This window comes from Chaetodon trifascialis, chromosome 7 (assembly GCF_039877785.1).
Source record: "Chaetodon trifascialis isolate fChaTrf1 chromosome 7, fChaTrf1.hap1, whole genome shotgun sequence".
Taxonomy (NCBI): Eukaryota; Metazoa; Chordata; class Actinopteri; order Chaetodontiformes; family Chaetodontidae; genus Chaetodon; species Chaetodon trifascialis.
In genome coordinates, this window is record NC_092062.1 from 7,340,244 (window position 1) to 7,361,376 (window position 21,133).

At 42.5% G+C, this 21,133-nt stretch overlaps 1 protein-coding gene across 2 annotated transcripts in view; it reads right to left on the reverse strand.

The window, feature by feature from the left end:
- The window catches only part of LOC139333438 (intermembrane lipid transfer protein VPS13B-like), a 319,141-nt gene that overhangs the window by 121,519 nt on the left and 176,489 nt on the right, over nt 1-21,133 (reverse strand). The window contains exons 27-31 of one of the 2 annotated variants that reach the window (XM_070965843.1): nt 19,014-19,128; nt 14,587-14,728; nt 13,298-13,570; nt 12,896-13,046; nt 12,283-12,394 (exon numbers count right to left, since the gene is read on the reverse strand). In XM_070965843.1, coding sequence (XP_070821944.1) covers nt 12,283-12,394; nt 12,896-13,046; nt 13,298-13,570; nt 14,587-14,728; nt 19,014-19,128 — 793 coding nt within the window. Of the gene's footprint in view, nt 1-12,282; nt 12,395-12,895; nt 13,047-13,297; nt 13,571-14,586; nt 14,729-19,013; nt 19,129-21,133 lie in introns of those variants that run through there. The other variant, XM_070965844.1, reaches the window with a different exon arrangement.

Sequence of the window (21,133 nt, forward strand, 5' to 3'; positions counted from 1 at the left end):
CTCCGGTTACGTGTGAGAACCACACCTGGATGGTGGGAGAGCCCAGTTGTTGTCAAAATATAAAAGGGTTTATCTTCTGCTGAGAATGAAAATGTGAATGGCCATTATTTTTCACCCTGCAGGTGGTGCCAGATCTAATGAGTCACAATGTACTGGAGCTTCCCTCTTAGGAGCATTAAAGCATTAACGTGTTCATGGTCACCCACCCACTCAGTCCAGTTTAGAGTTTTTACCTTTGATACAAATGAACGTGTGAATTTAAAGGGTTCATCATTTTGGAAGATGTCTTTGTTCAGCAAATGTTAACAATGTGAGGTCATGATGATCATTACGATTCATACTACAGCAAATTTCCCAGAAATCCATATCCCAATACATTTTTACAATATCTTGTCTTATGTTGGACAAACTGGACTGTCTTTGTTGCCACCACAGGAAAAAAATCAAAGCATTCTCAAAATCTAGAAAATATCCTCTCAGTATGAAAGATGTCCCTGCCACATTGCATGGATATCAGTCCAAAAATTATTAAAATATTTCAGGCTGGACAAAAGTGTTGGACCAATGGACCCAAAGACAAGCGGACCAACATCACAATCCAAACAGCCCCTCCTCCTTTGTGCCAAAAAACAGAGGGAAAATAAGATGTGGTTTACTTGTTTGATTCCCCTGTGGTGAGTCCTAATACCCCCTTCTCTCCCCCTTCTCCACTTTCTCCACACACTACATTGGAATCATATGCATTAAAATGGCCATAAAAATGTATAGCAGGGCCCAGCCTGGGGTTTTCTCCCTCCTAATCCCCCTAAACCTCTAACTGCAGGCCGAGGAATACAAGTGTTGTGGTGCAATCTTCTCACAGAGCAGAGGGCCTGAGAATAACATCACAGAGGCCACAGATATTTATGGAATGAACCACAGGCTGTACACAGAAGTCAGCAGACACCACAACACAGCACACAAGACGCTGTATACAGCTCCCTACTCATATACAGCACAAGACACTAACGGCTAAACACAAAGTGTAGGGCTGTGGTCAGAAGCCCTCCAATGATGGATAAGTGGAATTAGAGGGTATGGACAAGACAGAAAAGAGAGCGGAAGTCCATGCACTAGCCTTGATGAGCTGAGGTACAGTTTGGCATCCACTTCCACTGACTGAAGATGCTTTCAAGCAACATCTTTTGAGAGCAATGTATGAGACAGCCGTGTGGCGTCATAGCCATCGCCCGAAGTCACTTCTCCGAATCCCATTGAAAAAGGCAGGCTAGTCAGAAAATGGATCCATCAAGGCCACATTGTTCCAGAAACCAGCTGCTCCAGAAGAGCTCAGAAATCACAGGCCTGGGCCGATGCTGTATCAGCTTTGGGTAATAAAAAGCACCGTTCAACACTTTTTGTTGAACTATCCAAAGCATCTGATACCATAGACTATTATCCACTCTTATAGAGGCTGAATAATATCGGATTGGATATCAATGCATGTAATTGGTTCAGGAATGACCTATCAGCGATACAAAAATCTGTTAAACATGGAAGCCACCATTCTGAGTTCTTATTAGTAACAAAAGGAGTTCCATAGGGTTCAGTTTTAGGTCCAACATTATTCATATTTGGCAACTGTCACGTCCATCTGTATGCAGATTACGCAGTGCTGTATTATGTTGCTGATTGTGTATATCTAGCAGTCTCAAACTCCTCTTAAGGGCTAAATGCCCTCACTGGAAATTCACCATTTTAGCTTTCAGAACTGCTTCGTCACTCAGATGGGGTTATCAGTCATGCTCTACTGACTGGCTTTTGCTCCATGTTCCATGAGTTCGGTCTGAACTCGGAAAAACTGCTTTAAATTTTAGTGCACCTGACTCTTTGAGTCAAACACAGCACCTCCTTAAAATAAATACACTTAAACCTTTTGGCCATTTCAGAAATTTGATCTTTGATCATAACTGCATTTTATTTTAGATTTTAATGATTTTAATTTATCTTTCAAATTATTTTTGGAAAGTTTTGGTGGATTTTTTTAAAATAATGTTTCTGTTAGTATACCTCTTTCTCAGTGTATTGTTTTTTTTGTCCTTTTCCTTGTTTTTGTAACTGCCTCGATGTCATTATCAATGAGGGTTTCATTCATTTAATCTATAATGGACACATGATAGCTGATAGAAACAGTCTCAGCCTTCATTTTCCTGAGAATGTTGCTGTTGGCAGACAAAACATCTTAGTAAAAGTGAGGCTTGTAGGTAACCAATCAAAACACTGACGGTGTCCTTTGTCCAAAGCTATTACATTGTGCAATCAACCTTTACCTCATAATGATACAATAAACTAATAAAAAGCATTAAAACTGACGGAAAACTTTCAGTAAGTGGTCTGTTACAATTTCTCCCACACTGAACACTTGTTTTATTCCAGTCTAACATTAGTAAACCTGAATTAAGAAAGTTGGAAAATTGTATTATGGATGGACTTGTTTTCAAACGTCCTCAGACTGAAGAGTTCCTGGGAGGTGTTGGCTACACCTTTCAAACAACAACCAACAGATTACGTCTTTTGAAAATGTCCATGGTGAGTTATATTACATATTTTTAACAACAGGGTCGATTTGGAAACTGCTGACTTTGTCATGTATTGTGTGGCCTCAGCTACTGTTTCCTGCTCTCCCTCACTGTGGTCTTGGTAGTCTGACTAGCATATCTGATCTGCTGCTGATGTGTTTTGACTTGTAAATTGTTGTGGTTTGGGACAAACGTGGTGCCTTAGGACAATTCATTTAGTGTTTGTGTTTTTTGGGTGTTCTGTCTGTCAAGTTTGCCTTGGCCCACGCTTGTCATAATGTCACATGTGTCTCATTGCCTGCTCCACTGTATCTGCTTTATTTTCCCTCACATCCACCTGTTGTGCTAGCTCTGTTTCTCTCTGTCTCCCCTCTGTCTATGTGTGTGTGAGAGAGAGCAGTGTGATACATAATGTACAATGTGTAGCAGCGGTGACTGTCCACATCTGCTGCTTCAATGTAATTTTCATCTAAACCACAGAGGCTTATCGTGAGGTGTTTGGAGCTGTTGGGAGGGGGAGCTACTCTATTGTGCATGTATTCACACTGAAATACTGATATTGATTTGAGCATTTCCACTGTATGGATTACCCCCAGCACAGTTCAGCCAAAATAAAATACTCTGCCACAGCCTGGACTGTGCAAGCTACCTTCAGTGAATAATGTCAGCCTATGTTTTGTAACACCCTGGAACCTGCTACCAGTGGAAAAGCTGGTCTGGAGCCCTGTGTTCTTGTAGAGCTGTACTTCCTCAATGCATCAAAATATTCATATTCTCTTTTTTTCTCCCCAAACATACAGAAGTAGCCACTGCCTCACCAAATTTGTGATCAACCAGAGCTCCATTTCAGCCTGGCTTTATTTCTCACTCCTTTTATTTATGTGGTGTTCCGCAACGTCTGTCAATTTAACCTTTTTTGTGGAAAATATTTGTTCACAAGAATCCATTTCATATGTGGGAGAGCTTAGAGAATAAAAAACATTGCTGCGCTTTGTGCGACCTCCGGTAGGGGTATCTCAAGATCTTGGTTGCCTTCCCAGTAGTGTATATCAGCCCAACTCCAGTATAATAGAGGTATACAGTACAGAGTATCCATTGCTCTGAGCACTGTGGTGACCTCCTACTGTAAATGATCAGCCAAAACTGAACCTGTTACAAAACACCAAGTGGAAACAGCATGAAATCAGGCAGCACTCCAGATCCCATACTGAACATCAAACAGTGTTCTCAGAGTTCAAACTATTTTCTCCTTCAGCGATCACATTCACTCCTGCCCCCCCATCACCCCCCAAGTGGTTTAACCTATGTCCATGACCATGGGTCAGTCCTTCAATTAAACCAGCAAATCTGAGTGAATCAAGCTGGAATAAATGGTCCTTTTCAGGTGAGTCCAATTCAAGCTGACTGAGGCTCAGGCTGCAGCCACAGCAGAGTCTGGCTCACCTGGCTGCACAGAAAATGAGATGATGAAGATGCACTATGATACACTGGTAAATAGTTGCAGCTATAAATCATTGATTTTATGCAGCATTCATGTGAATTCTTCTTGTATTAACCTGCGAGGGGGCCTGTAGCTGGACAGAAAGAGGGACGGTTGGTGGACAGCATGGACTACGCCTTAAAGAAGACTCATAGCCTCATACCGAGTGGTTGGCTTGATTGAACACAGCGGTCAGGTTCTTTGGTTCACAGATTAAAGATCAAATCCACAAACATTCATCTTGGTTCCTCTGTTCTGCTCTTGTAACATTAGCTGCACAAACACAAACTGTCTTCCCCTCTGTCTTAAGGCTGCAGAGGCAAGCGGCATTTTCTCCCCTTCCAGAAAATCAGCTTGCACGTCATATGATACGTTTGCTGTATCATCTGGGGGACAGAAGAATCTATCAATCACAATGGTTCTCACAGAAAAGAACGTAAAATATCACTTTATCAAAAGGAGAAAACGGTGAGGGGGGAATAGTCCACCTCAAAGCCACAGCAGTATTCAGTGGCTGAGTCTAAACTTCCTGTTCACATTATGACACGTTGTCTGAGGGCTGTTTCAACATGAGCCCTTCCGAACCTCCAACCTCCAAAGTCTCATCTGTCAGCTCTAAGCAGGCTATCCTGTCTGATTCAAAACATAAATTCTTGGGCAAACTTTAATAAAAGGGGGCGTATGATTTACTCCGGGTAGCGGCTGTCCCCATTTTTAAAACAATTTGATGTTGCATTAATCCTGAGTGTCAAGGCAATGTGAAATATGTGCGCTGCGTTTACTAGCACCAGGTGTTTCATTTGCTGGAATGACAAAAAACAATGTTTATTCTGGCTGACCCTCCAATCCTTGCTTATTTTATCATCTTTCTCTGTAGAGAGGGAGAACACGGGTGTACATCTCAAATGAGGGAGGAGAAGAGAGGGTTAGGAGAAAGGGAGAGAAACAAATGGAGCTAAATGATTTACAGTTGACCAAGAAAGGTCCAGCTCTAATCATCTCAATGGGACATCTCTTTCTTCAGCCTCAAAGGCCCAAACAGAGCACAACAGCAATGAAGCTGGGCCTCAGGAGCCATTCTTGTTGATGAAATCTTTGTCACTTTACCTCTGTTTGACGGCTGGGTGGGTCTGCTATAGGGCTCCTCTGTTGGCTGGCTCAGGTTCAGCAATCTCTGATGGCTCAGCACCATTTCCTCTTTCCCCCTAAAAGCTTATAATGACTGCTTAATTAGATTATGATAACTGAACATTTGCCTTTAACGCAGTGCAACTACTCTCACTCAGTCATGCAGTATCAAAAGTGATTGCTGTAATAATATATATTTAAGTCACAGTCATAAAAGAGGCAGTAATGACATCAATAAACACATATGAACCAACGAAAAGATCAGAACAGCTAGTTAGCCAAAAAAGGATCGACGCAATTAAAGAGATTTACTAAGTCGGTTTGGTTTTGCCCACAGTTCTGTGTTAATGACACACTGGCATATTTTCACAAAAAGACAAAATTTAGAATAGCAAGAGTGTAGACTGGAGAATGAAGATCCCCTGGTTGTATTTTTAAAGCCTGAAAGGAAAGACCAAAATAGATAAAGAGAACTTTGATTCAAATGGCTCATGTCTGGCTGGGTAATCCCCACTGACACCACGTTTACTGTTCCAAAATGCTACTCTGCATACTCAAAGCACCGTATAGCAGCAGCAGGGAGTAACTGAGAAGTTTTAAAACATAACTCCTTTTAACGCAACTAGAACAAAATGTCATTTTGGTGCATTGAAAACGTTCACTCTGCTTAACGCATGCCTCGTTTAGGCTATTCTGCAGTGGCAGCTCGGACATACCACACTTATGAGTTCTTTTGCTCTGGTAATAAAGATATTGAAAGGAGTTTATCATTAAACCTGCTCAGCAGCCAGGGGAGTTTTTAAAGCAACTCCTAAATCAGTGTATATAAGTGTAGGTCCTGGGTGTCACTGTGTGTGGCCCAAGCAGCTCTTCCCCTCTGCTGCGGCAACGGAGCAAAGCCGGCGCACTTTTTGCTGGTGTAAACAAACGGGGAAATGGGGCACTTGGCAGCCGACTAAAGTGAGTGATGAAGCAAGTGTGCACTGAAGCATCTAATGAATCATTTGCTGGGAACTTTGGGTTTTATGAGGAAAAGAAAGATGAGGAGGAAGACAAGAAAGAGCGAGACCAGCTGAGAGCCCAAAAAAAAGAATGGTATTGCATATGAAAAGAAAAGAAAGTAAGAGAGCCTCAGCTGTCAAATGTTTGAGAGGATCATTCAGCGTTTTGCCCCAATGTGAGGACAAGAGATTAGAATACATAAAACTCACAGGATCTCCTAATCCTATGACTAGCACAGCAACAGCAGCAGCAGCAGCAGCAGCAGCAGCAGCAGCAGCAGCAGCAGCAGCAGCAGCAGCAGCAGCAGCAGCAGCAGTGTGTGAACCCCAGTGACCGGTGGTGAATTTACGGAGGTGACTGCTGATGCTGTGACAGGCCTGCACCTCTGAACAGAGCTGATGTGCTCTGGGCCTATAAGAAGCTTTAATCCACACCTTGTCCTCGCTCCTACTGCCTCAAACAAATAAAAAGTAGAAATACTAGCACTGCTGCTCCTGAATGAACAAACAGTGAGGAGAGGACAGATCTGATGGACTGATATAATATATAGAATACATTCAGTAGAGCTGAGTGTTCTAAACAATGTTCTAAACTAAGTTCTAAACAAGCTTAGTTCTTTAGAATTCTTCACATTCATCTATCTGTATGCTCACTATGGTGAAGTGATTCCTGATTCTATGTTATGAAAGGTGTTTTTGAAACCTGCATCGCTGAGTACAGAGTAATGAGACTTCCCACAAACACCATGTTAACTACAGTTTAACACAACTCACTGGTAACTTCAAGCTAACTTGGTTGAACAGGATGCCGAGAGTACAGCAGCTTGTCAGGAAGGCTTTGCTGTAGGGGGCAGCAGCCAAACCAATTTTTAATTCTGCCAATGAACATTAGAAATGGATCCAATTATAAGACAAAAAGAAATGTAGCTGCTCTCGCAAAAGTTTCTCACCACGTAAATCACACACTGACACATAGCAGGAAAAGGGTTGCACGCCTCTCTCCCACCTTTCTCGTCTTGTATCACTATATCCACACATACACGCCATGGCAAGGATGTTACTGGGGGAGAAGGGTGCATATAACGTACTGCCAGGGAGTTTTATTAGTAACAGGCAGTGACCTGGCTTCGACAGGCTGTGTTTATCTGTGGAGGGGAGATCCCCATCACAACCACTTATTAGGACATATATGTGGGCTTAACCAGGCAGCCATTCAACAGCAATAAGGGGCTTGCTTACTGACCACAGCGTGCTGGGACTGGGACCAGTCTAACCGACACTGGAGCGAAGGAGAGGAAAAGCAAGACAGGAAGGAAATAACAAATACACATGGAGACAAAGAGAGAAAAAAATAGAAAAAGAGCCACGTGGTGTTAAAAAGGACAACAGAAGGTGAGAAAGAAGGAAAGTCGAGGATTGAAGCACTGATACTTGACATTATAACAGATAAATAAATATAGTATAGCTAAAAGGAAAGAACGAGCAGGATAAAAGGAGAAGAGGAAAATGATGATGTTATAGAGAAGGGTAAAAGGGGGCATGAGAGGAAACAACACAAAGAGGGAGAGAGAGAGTTACAGTAAACATTAGAAAAGAAAGTTAGGGAGAGGGAAAGAAAGAAAGAAGAGAGAAGAAAGAAAGAAAGAAAGAAAGAAAGAAAGAAAGAAAGAAAGAAAGAAAGAAAGAAAGAAAGAAAGAAAGAAAGAACAAAATATGTGCAGAAAATAAGGATAAAAAGAAGAAACAAACGTGAGATGACAAAATAAAATAGGGATGAGCCAAAAATGCTACACTACGAACAGACATGCTTTGGAAAGTGTACGAGAAAAAGAAGGAGGAGGAGGGAGTGAGACAGAGTCCATTGATACAGACACATCATGTTGACTTGGCTCTGCATCACCACTGACACAGCAGCCGTTACCGTAGAGACGCGAGCATGTGCACTGATCAAAACAAAAAAACAAAAACCATATTTTGTGGCAGCGGGATGCTCCCTGAGTCTCCCTCGGACAGACCATGAGGTAACCGAGTATGTGATGGAATCTAGCGCTGTGTCATCTAGGTGTGGGGATGTCGGGAAATGTGCAGGATATTTTAAGACACAAACACACACACACACACACACACACACACACACACACACACACACAGAAACATGTGCAGACACATGGACGCAGGCAGGCACACAGGGAGGGACAAGTACACAGGCAAGAAGCTTCAACAATCCTTCATCATTTAAACCTTCTCTGCACGGTATTTATTTGTTTTACTTGTTTCCAATGGAAAATGTCATAAGTCCTCTTCTTGTTACTAATAACTTAAATCCAAACTTTCAAACTATTCTAACACTAAACACTGGAATAAAGAGCAGACATAGATGGACGTTTCTTTACTGGCAAATAAAGCTCTAAAATCCGTGCATGTCCTCCATACTGCTAAATATTTACACAGCATTACAAAAATTAGCACAAAGTTTATCATAGGGCCATCTAAAAAAAAGCTTTAGTTGCATTAAATATATGAGATTTTATATATTTTATAGGTTTTTAGGTGTCTTAAAGTCTTAAATTACAAATGAACAACTATTTGATTTAATTTCTGGATAGCTAAAAAACAATACAGTGCTAAGTAACATGCACATGACAACTCACTGTTAAAGGAAACTGGCTAATCAAGCTATTTCAAACCATTCACTGTTAAAAGTCTAATCAATAAATATATGTCAGGTCATTAAAATTTACTGATAAAAGGTCAATTACTAGGCCGAGATGTTGGCAAACATGTAAACTGTTTTAACCCTGACATCTTAACATGTGCCTCTATGACCTTAAAAAGGGACACCCAATCTCCACATGGCACTTGAAAGAGAGGTCCCCATTCACCCAACATGTGAGACGCTTTCAATTGTGTTCCATAAATGAGAAAAAAAAAATTGCACTGGAAAAAGGGGAACAAAACATAGAGAATGAGAGAAAATAGGAGTAAAAGATCTGTGAGAATTTACTGAGGGCCCAAACCACAAGAAAGTCAGGGCTGAATGCATGCTGGACATTCCCCTACCCAGCGCTCATGTACTTGGAAAAAGCCCGCTTTTTCAAGACAGGAAAATGATTTCAGCTGTGTAAATTGACAGCGGCCTTGTAGCTAAAGATGGAGAGGGAGAAAAGGGGGCAGTGTGCAGCTCTGTGTCATAACTCCTGCTTAGTGAAGACGCTGCTGGGGACCCACTCCTCCAGGGAGAGGAAACTCAACATCGCATGATCAAATCAAACAACGTTAATTGTTACCAAATGACCCTTGGCTCTACAGCTGTAAAGTCAAACAGGTCTTTGAGGAAATCTACCTACTCTAAATGATAAATACACACTTTACCCTGAACATGGGAAGGCTACCAAGGAAGATGAGGAGCTTTGAAGTGTGTCAGAAACGGTGTGAGTTGAACAGTATCAAGATATGCTCCGTCAGGATGTTTACACATGCTCGCTATTTTAGCCTTCACTCGTCTTCTCTCCCAGGGTGGCATTACAGTAAATCATGGTAAAAGACACTGTGAGGCAATCATTTCATGTACAGTAGACAATAACAACATGGCCGCTTAGATCAGTCATTCAATTATGACAACGGATGTAATTAGTGGTGGGCTTTAAACAGAATTGCAGCAAATGGCTACCGGCACTCATAGACATATTTCTTCCTATAGCCACAGTTGGTTATAGATTGTAAACACAATGGTTTTACATGATTACAGACTCGCACTACGACTTTCTCTAGACGACTTGGGGGAGCCTACACACAGTAGAAATCAGTGCAGATAAAGGCCAGAACGGTGCGTGGTAATGGTACGTCAACAAGTCCCTGATCTCAGGGATATCAATCATGTGACTCAGAAGTGTGATCAGTCTAAATTGGAGGGCAGATGTGAACAGAGAAGGTGGTGAGGATAATGCCTGGTTAGGAATGGAAGAATGAACACAGGGAGCGGTTTGTCATAATTCCTGGGTTTCACTGCAGAGAGGGAAGTGGTGACTCTTGGCTTCTGTGTGTAGAGGTTAAGGGGGTGAGTGTGTGTGGGTGCGTTTGTACACATGGCCATGCCTGCTGCTAGTGTTTGTGACAGAGTATGTATATGTGTATTTTTGTGTGCATTTGTCCAGTATGTGGTTGTGTTCATAGCATTTGGGTGTGAATGCATGACTGTGTGTAGGCAAGTTATTGTGTTTGTGAGTGCATCTGTGCTTGACTGTGTATACTGCACGCCTATGTGCGTGTGGAGGGCTACACGGTGGCGTGTGTGTCTTCAGGCCAGGGTGGAGCGTTGTGCGAGGCGATCTGTGTCTATGAGTAGATGTGGGCACCACAGCCGCAGAGCCACCAGTCCTCTAACTACCAGAGGAAGAACATTACTGGCCAATATGGGGTGAAATTGCATGGCTGGTCTTACTGGTTTTTGGGGTGAAAGTCTGAGAAAAACTCCAGATTATTTTCCAAGCCCACAAGATCATCATTTATGATCTGACATGATAACAACATGGCCAACATGTCAACAATATAAATCTAGACTCAGTTTCCATGGAGATAGAGTAGTTACATCCCATTAGCTGTACTAACTTGAAGCAAAACAAAGATCATTTTTAGCACTGCACACTGTGAAACTAGTGGAGATTAAAAAGAAAAAAAACAGCGGAAAAGTCCCTGCAAAACAGTAGCTATGGTTACTGATCAATAACATCTTTGCTCCAATACATCAAATGACTAAATGAGAGACTTGAGGGAGATAGCTGGGCTACTGTGGAAGAAATTTAGGCAACGTTGGACAGAGCGTGGTGTTCCCCTCCATCTTGCCTGGATGGTTAGTCAGACATGTCGTAGGCCAAGACCCCCTCTGCCTCCCTGCTCCCTGCAATCTCCACGCACATGACACTTCTACCAACTGAAGGCAGCAATGACGCCTAAAGTGGCCTCTCGTCTCCTTACGTCGTCCACCTTCTTTTCTTTTTCTCCACTTCACGTCTTGTGTCAGCTCACATCTCACTTGCAGCTGCACAAAGCATTTGGCACCACTTTTATCTCCCCCATTACATGTGTTTGCCAGCTCCATATCTGCCCATTCACACAACTGCTCTCTCTCTCTCTCACACACACACACAGACACTGTGGGGCTGCGGTTGCGAGGCAGCTATGACACAATCCAGATTCTTTTAGCTGCCTATAGCGGGAAAATGTGTTTTGCGCAGAGCCATTTCCCTCAGAAGTCCAGATTTCCCCTGCCTAGCAGCTTTGATCCACATGGCACGGCGGACTTGTGTCAACAGTCTTGTGTTTCAGCTGGAGGGCCCGGCGGACCCCCAAGGTGTCACTCATTGCTCTCTGTCTGGGTGCATCTTAACCACTATGTGGTGCTGTCACCCACTGTACCCTGAAAACTCCCCATGAGACAGCAAACACCATGAGGACGCAGGCTGCACCCACACACACAGACACCCAAAATACTTGCTTCACAGCAGGTTTTATGGAGTGTAACTTGAGGTCAGACTAATTTGAGTGGTACCTTTGATGAACTTTGTGTGCAGTGGTCTAATGCTACCGGTGGTGCCTGTTTTTAAAGCAGAATGTGATAAAGTTGTGTGAGTGTGATGAGATTTAACAGGAATGGTGTCAAAGCTGAAAGTTTAAGTGTATAAAGACTGTGAGGTGGACTCAGTGATAAATGTCTTGCACATCATGCAGTGGAGATACTGAGGATCCACACAGTACTGGCAAACAAAAACAGCAAAGGTTTTTTTTTTTTTTTTTTTTTAATAAGCATGCTGTTCAAGGGATGTTGGGGAAGGAGTTGAATGATTGTGCATGTATTTAAACGTCACTGGTTTGCTAAATGGTGCTTGTGTGTGACAGATTATACTACTGTATGTTTTTATCACATTCACATTTTTGTATTCTTACTATAGAAAATTATTATTAGAACAATTTTCAGCCAACGGCAACGGCTTTTGCTCAAACAAAGCCATAGCCGTTGGCGGACTTAAGCATTGTTTTTCTATTGAACAGTAAATCTGTTCACCACCTAATCCTGTAGCGTCAATACAGGTTGTAGAGAGAAGATAGTTTGTCTTACTGGTAGATGTCTTTTCGCAGCACAGTGCGGGTCAAGGGGTTGTCGGCCTGAGGAGCCATGCTGAGTGAACCCAGCTTTAATACCACGGTGTCTTCTTTTTTCAAATGGGGATCTACTGGGACACACAGACAGACACAAACTCAAATACCATGAATACAGATAAGTAGATACTATACATGGACTGTGAACAGTAAATACATTTATCCCACATGTACAATTATTCAAACACTTAAACAAATGTGCGCACAGACACACGCACATATACTGTGGTACACACACACTAAAAAACACTTAAAAGTACAGACTTACCACTATTAGTCATTACTACTGGCAGACACAACAAGCCTCCATCTTTGAGGTTGTGACAATTTTATATTCTGTAGGAGTGTATATACAATATCTGCGGTCGGTTGTTCAGAACCTCAACTATTTCTCTGAGGAAACGTCTGTGCATACTAATGTGGTGGCTCAGCTATGTCTGGTTGGCCATGACAGGGACTTTAATACAGGCACCACAGACTTGAAGAATCGAAGACATAACACTGTCCCATTGTTGTAAGGTTTTCCATTTGAAAACATGTGCGCTTTGCAAAGCGACAAGTACTTCTCTAACCTGTGTGCTTGTCTTGGGCCCCTGGGCAGAAGACCCTGATCACACTGGTGTTGATGTAGATGAGGGGCAAACATCGAGAGGTCAGTGTGTGGCTTCTCATTGGCTGACCTGCTGACTTCCCACGCTCTCTGTAACGTCTTGGTATTGTAGCCTGAAAATACATCAAGTCAAAAACACAAGTAATAATTTCATAAGATCTTAATCATAAGTTTTAATGGCTGGTTCACATAAGAAAAAAAGGCAATTTCTTCTGTCAGTGTCAAATAATCTGTAGATGGTTTTAAGTTTTAACCTACATCATTAGGTTTCCCAAATTACTGTAAATGAATCTATAATAATTTTTCATGCAAGCTGTTTTGTTTTGTTTTCAGTTATAGGCACTGGTAGGCACCGCTCTTCTACCTGGAAAACCCCTGCAATAGTAGCCAATAAGGGACAGGAGAACACCACATCAAAGGGCTGGGCTGTCAGCAGGATTTCTCTCAGGTACTGAGGTGAGCTGTCTGCCAGGGGATCAGTGGTCACTCGCTGAGTGGCAGTGGTAGCACTGCTGCGCGTTGGCCGCTCAGGCCGGGTGGTGAGTTTGTGACGGACATTTTTGGTGACAGCCTGGGTGTAGGTGATGGACAGGAAGCCGTGCTGCTGGTGCGAGCCTTCCAGGACCTTGGCTGCCGTCTGGCCAGTGGTGAGACAGGACAAATGACACTGATGAGAGGTATCATTACACAGAGCAATCTCAGACAAAACTCTACCTGCTCTGTGTTATTTTGGCCTGACTTCTTGGATACACCTCTCCTATTCAATGACTAATTTAAAAGATAGCCAGATATAGATTAAGTTCAATACAGCCCATTTTGGAAAAGCTAACCATTACCATCAACAATGCTCTATTTAAAATCTGGGACTTGGAGTTTGGAAAGCCTGGTCAACACTTACCCCAGAGACAAAAAAAAATACAAAAAACAAATCAGCCAACTGTGTTTATATAACTGAGCTGATGCTACTAACTCAAAAAGACTCTTGATCAAATCTATTCATATTTTCCACAGTAACAGATTGGATCACCACATCAGCCCCCAACATGCAGAAATTCTGAGAAAACCAATTCATATCTGCAGCTGTCATCTGAGGCTGAATGGTTTGTGAATTACCAGAAAAGCCAGATCTACAATCTTATGAGTGATTTGCAAAGCAAATACAAGGTGAAAATCAACAAAATACCAATCAAGTAAAAGAAAACAATCTCCAACTGTTGCATGATTAAAAGAAAGGACATCAGGGTTAAGTCTGCAAAAACATCCAGTGACAGTGGACTTAGCAGCTGCTGTTAGTTCATTTATTAACTGAAAATTCTCTAAAAGCAGAAAATCTGCACTCTTTTGGGAGATGTTCTGTAGCAAAATGTAAGAAAATTCCTAGAAAATAAAATCTCCTCAGAGACCAAGTGTTATGTAACCTCCCATAGAGGTATTTTCCTTCAGAGCATTATGTGATTGATTTCATTCATTTGTGATTGTTACCCTGACTACAGTTTAGCACCAGTGGAAAATTTCTAAGCAGCTCTACAACTGTTTCAAACCAAATTTACCTGGCTTCTGAAACATCTCTGAGGAGCGCACAGATCTCTTTTAAGCCACTGTTAATGGAGGTTAAGCAGGGTCGACTCAAAAGGAGAAAAGCTGGATTCTTACAGGAGGGAAAAAGCCAGAGAAGTGGCTGAAAGTGTCTTGCTTGCTGACGGGTCGAACCAACACAGTGCGTCTGTTCAGCTTGTCAGTGCAAGAGAGGACCACTCCTCCACAGCTGCCTGAGCTCCGAACACCCTCCTCCGTACTGGAGGTGAGGAGAGAGAGCGGGAAAGAAGATGCCAAAGGGGACAGAGAAGGTAAGATGTCACAGGGAGGGGACAGAGACCGTAATGGCATATATACAGATAGAGAGGGGAGAGAGAGAAAAAAGAGAGAAAAGCATGAGATGAGATAAATTTGGAAAAATTAATATAGAGTAAAGTGATTTAAACCACAGAAAGTTGCACCAGCTTGAACCAGCTGAAATACAGTGGAATGGTCTTATACTATCCGGTAATAACAACACTAAAGCAACTGTTTAATTCGAGGAGAAGTCGTATTTTGAATGGAAAAAGTACAATGAAGACACACTTAAAATCCCTGAGCAATACACAAGATAAAGTTTGAGAAAATACTTTCATCTTTAAATAATTTTAGCTTAATTAGCCTGCTTAAATAATATAAACTGTGCTCTATGTTACACATTTTCATTCAATAGACACCAGTATAAGACCATCACCAGAATAAGAATTCATCAACAAGAGAATGGAGGCCCATGTCCGCGTCTCCTCCCACACACAAACACACAGAAGAACGGTTATCACCAGATTTCATTGGCTTGATTATTTAGCCAACCAGAGCCACTGGAGAGACAGGGGAATCTTCTACTGGAAATGGAATTTATTGGTAATTTTAAGGTGCATCAAAACAGAGCATCTGTAGACACCCTGCATTATAGCCAAAAACAATGTTTTTCTTGGGACTTCCTTGGTTTTCCTGTCTGTCCAGCATGAGCAGAGATGAGGGGCTTTGATTAGGAGCAGCAGAGTGACAGAGGCACAGTGTACAGAGGCCTAAGGCTGCTATGGCTGGTTTGGGACAGGCAGAGGCCTCACCACAGCTGTCTCCTTGCACTGCAGAATGAGTCCTTCATAGTGACCAGAGTGCCAGCCCTGGCCTGGCCTGGAGAAACACACAAAGCCAAGCGTAATTTGAACATTTGGGACTACTCACACTGTTGTGGCAGGGATTGATAATATCTCTAAAATAGCAACTGTATTTAAACTGCATTTATTTAAGTGGATCACAGGCTGATAGTAACATTATTTTAAACCAGAGATGCACCAATCCACTCTTTTCACTTCCCATTACATTCTGATGCCTGCATTTGGATAACTGCAGATATCGACACTGATACTAAAGCTCTGTTTTCTTGAATACTATCATTATTGTTGTTGTTTGGGGTGGTGTTACTATGTGTAAAGTTGCATGAGACTGTAGTAAAAATTGACAACTCCTTCATGAGGTTTTCAAAGTGAATATTTGAAATAAGTTAACTTTAAGTAGAGTATAGAATCTGGACGCAATCAGTGACGAAAGTCCAATGTCCTGTAAGTGAATTACTTCAGTATCATCAATCAATACCGATATTGGATTGGATCAGTCCCAACTCCAATAAAAATGCAACACTTCTTAATTATTGTTTGCGATATTTCATTTCAATTTTCTGTCGAGGCCATCTATCAGAAGTAGAGAGCACCTGTAAAGCAGACATCAAAGAAGTTAACATGAAGACCTTCATCACTTTCAATGCAGCACAACATAACCACTCAAGGTATAGTATATGAAACACATACATGCATCACGGTGTTACAGTTACTCTAAGATTCCAAATCCTGCACAACACATGTATGGTGAAGTGTTTCACACAATGGTTCAACACCATCTGCATCATTTCTTTTACACCCCCCCCCCTCCTCTTCATTACTTTCCACCAGAATACTGGGAGTTCAGTGAGGGAGGAGTAGGTGTGGTGGTGTGTTTTTATGTGCATGTGTTTCATGCATGGTTATCTTGTGTGCGTATGTCAGTCCTTTCTGTGTGAATCTCTTTGTAATCTCCCCTCAGCTGTAAGAGTGACTATACACATGGACCCCCCACAGCTATTCATCTCTCCCATCATCCCCCTCTCTCTCGCTCTCTGCTCCAATCCAGCCATCCTTCCCTCCAAGCCATTTGGGGAACAGCTGGAAGACATCAGCTCCAATCTGTGTGAGCTGCTCCTTGGAGCGACTGAGGGTGAACTGTCACTGGCCGTCCTCTCTTGGGGGGGGGGGGGGGGGGGGGGGTCCTCTGCATTTCAGAACAGTTCAAGGAGCACTGTTGCAAGGGGAGAGACCTGGCTAAAATAATGAGGAGAAGAAGCTTCCTAATTTCTAAACTTCCCACTGGACAGGAGAAGCCCCTAAAATGGAGTTTAATACCCAATCATCATCATCATCATCATCATCATCATCATCACCGCCTTGCTGCAATGTTTTCCTTTCATTCACCTCCACTGCACCACGATGACTGAGCCTCACAACTACGGTGTTCAACACACACCTATTTCATATTCCCCAGGGACTCCCTCTCTGTCATTTCCCTTCCCTCCTCAACATTTCTTGTCCTCCTCCTATTTTGATACAATCAGGGATTCAATTATATGTCCACCTCCCACATTCGCCGGACCTATCTAATTTTCCATTCATTATCCAGCAGTGAGATAGCAAAGGCCAGACGAGACATTTTCTCCGTCGAGCTTGATTTAACCCGATCCACTGCACACAAATAACCTGGGCTGGGTAGTGAAATACCTAACAATTATCTGCTCAGAATGATTAATATGGACTCCAACCCCTGTGGGCTTTCTTGTACACTACGTGAATGATACAGATTAGAGTGCACCAGGAGCCCAGAGGTCCTCCACTGTGTCCTAAACACTCATGACTGTAACCTGGCTTGAATGATGGAGAGCCTCTTCCTGCCAAAACTTTGGTCGGTTTAAAGTGTGTTGAGACCATGTTGTTAAATGCACATTAAACTGAAATAACCTAGAAATGAGAAAATTGACCCATTATCTACTTAGGAAGGCATACAGGTCTACTAAAAAGATTAAGGTTGGCTCCGTCTCAGAGGCAATTGGACACACACCTGTGGAGAGCAGAGCAGTATGATATAATGACCCACGACACCTTCACACTCTAAAACTGTCTAACCACTGACACTGTCCTGGCTTAGGCTGATACTCTATACTGTATGTAACACATGTGGCTTGACAGAATATAAATCATCTGACTACAGTGAAACACGGAGGTCTGCGAGAAGCTTGCGAACCAGTCAGGTTCAAAGCCAAGACGAACGCCTCAGCCCCTCTCCGACTTGCCTGGGAAACAGCAAAGGTGATTTTAAAATCTGGCAAATCAGCATCAATATCTATTATCACATCAGTGGTGAGAGCATCGATTGTTAATGATGGGATTCCATACAGGCGCAGGGCCAAGGATGGTCCATCTCCCTCTCACTGTCTGGCTCCATCAGAGGAGGAGGCACTTAGAGGAACATATCTACTCACACATCTACTCAGACCTGCAAACACACACAACTGCGCTCTGCTCTGCTGGATGCAACATGCTGGAGTGTTAGACACTGCTGTTTCATTATCTCCTCAGACAGAGACAGGAGGAATTGCCTCCTGCAAACTGGTCTCTTCCCAACAGAGCAAAACCTCAGGCACGTACACAGCTGCTGATTCCATCACAGAGGAATGTGATCAAGGCAAGGAGGAAGAAATACAGGAAAAAATAAGGATTTAGATATTGAAAATAAGCCCCTCTTTAACTGACAGGAACTCAAGTCGCAGATTCAGTTTCACCATGCTGCAATACATGCTTTCATAATTTCAGAGCCCAGAGCTAAATTACCCCATTTTGACTGGAACTTGACGTGGGGAGAGATTACCATTAAGGATGCAGTGGAACATCGCCCAGTGGTTTTCCTCCCCTAACAACGTGTTAATGTTTCTGTGAATCGATTCAGACACCGCAGGCTCAGAGAAAATGACTTAGGGACTGACTGAACTCCTCTGCTTTGTGAGTCAGAGCTGGGCCAGCCCAGAGCCCGTTCAGCCCGTCCATCTTGTCCATTGGTCCATCTGCCTGTCTGTAGTCACCGCCTCAACAGCTGTCTGGAGAGATGATGGGGCTGAGGTGATAATCCGAAAAATCACCCATATGAGCAGAAGTGGGAACAGACACAGTGTTAGTGGTATTGGTGGTAAGTGTGTGTTTAGACTCTAAGACTGTGAGAGCACAAGTGTGATTGTGGGGGCAGCAGGGTGACCTGGTGGATATAAAGACTGTCCTCAAACTGAAGGGCTCTGGTTTTATCACTGCCTCTGCTGGAGCCATGTCAGACATGATATGACAATGCTGTTCGCTGACTTAAAGATTAACAAAAAAAGAAGAAACCTGGATGCATACATGTTTTTACATGTATGAGATGTACTCTACCTGCATCTGTAGTGATCGATGTTGAAGCTGCCGACTTTGCATTTGATCTTTGTATAAACATCTTGGACATCTACTGAGGCACTCAGGTCTTCTAGTTCACTGATGACACAGATCTCTGACAGAAACAAACAAAAAAAAACAAAACAGAAAACAATAAAGAATGTTTTTGTTACATGTTCAGATCACAAAGTGAATCACAGAGAAAAAGACAAAGAGAGAGGCGACTTAAAAATGTGTCAATCTTTACTTTACAACAATGTGAATGTTTCTCCTGCTGCGTTTGTTTTAGCATGCTGTATGGCCACCATGCCACTTGGCAAACAGGAAATACATCTGAACTCAGACGTCAGCAGAGGAAGTCTCGTCTGTTTGTGTGAATCTCATTTCTGTGGGCGAGGACCTGCACTGCACCTAACCCTGTTCTGCTCTTGCCCCTGGTCGTGGTCCAACTGCTGTGATCAGTTCCTGCACAGTGGGCACAACAGTGTGTTTTTGAAGCTGATTACAGCCTGTCTACACACACACACACACACACACACACACACACACACACACACACACACACACAAATGTGCAAATCCCTACATACTGCCCAGCTGGCAAAGGAAGTCATACTGAAATATGTGGAAAATAAGGCAAAACATGAATAAGAGATCCCTGAGCTGGTCATAATGAGAGTGTGTTCCTGTGTGTTTACACAATACTTACTGCTCATGTAGACACAAAAGTGTGTGTATTCATCAGAAAGTACTGCATGTGTGTGCCTCAGCGCACCTTGTGTGCACACAAACCCACCCACTGCAGACGAAGTGAGTAAGCTTCATAGGAGGACTGATTAACTTTGTACTGAACTGAGCCTGTGAGCTTAACTGTTGGTTCTCTCATTGTTTCCACAAAAAAGTCCCACAATCACAGGCTAGCTTGGGAAAATGGACTTCATGCATGTGAAACTATGGTTGTTGTTGTACTGTTGCCTTGTGGTGATTCTGAGAAACGCAGAGGTTCCTAATGGCTTATTAAAACTGAAACACAAGGCTTGTCAGCTTTATTGTGGATACTATGTGGAAAGAACTCTCCCAAGTTGTTAGATACTCAGAAACTCATAGTCTCCGAACACGGTGTTGATATTGATGTATGAGTTTTCTAAACCCACCCTGTAAGAGTCCTGGAAACCCTTAGTCCCTTCGTCTTACATGGCTCATCTTGAAAGAAGGAAAGTGTACCACTGATTTGTGCCTTGAGCAGAGCCTCTGGAGACTCATACTTGATTTTCTACCTCTAATCTTCCAACACATAATAGCATAACATTATACTCAAGGACCAATACGTCTGGAATGACTGTTTTTCCATTTCTGTGGAGAGACAAGAATCTTATTTCCTTTGCAGTTGAAAAACATATTACATCATAGCAGATTGTCTGCAGTTATATCTGTGGCTGACTTATCTCCAAGAATGTACTTGTGATATTAGGCATCTAATATATTGCATACACACAATTCTTGTTTTCAATAACATGCTTAATGTGGTGCGCACAGAAAATCCAGTGGTAAGTTCATCTCACAACTCACATGGCACATATTAAACCCAAATCCTAAGTAATGCCTATTTAGGATGTCTCTAAGTCAAACCATCTCTGTGATGTCCTCCAAAAATTTCCATTTCCACTATAAAGGACCTTAAGATGGGTGATCTGGTTGGCAGATGCTAAATATTACAGCCACCAATTAAAGGTAAATCTAGCTTTTCATCGCCCCTGTAAATCTAAAGGGGACAAGAGCTGGTTCGCTTGGGATTCATCACCCATTTATTTATTTGTCTTTCCCCTCCGTCCCTCATGCTCTCCAGCTGCTTTTCCCCTCCGAGCGCTCAACATTTGAATGAGAAAAAGAGTTGGAAGTTGATCATTTTAAGTGTTGATACAGCAAGACTGTAAAAAGTCTAAGCGGCTTCTTGCGCTCTTTCACACTGCACACAATCTGCAATAAAAACTAGTCCTGCTTTACAGATGGAAGGTTTCTCTATTGCTTTACTGTATAACTAAGCAAGATTTATTTGTGTTAAGTTGATTTAAGAGATTTATTAAATCTCAATCTTAATTTGATAACAATGAATGAATCTAT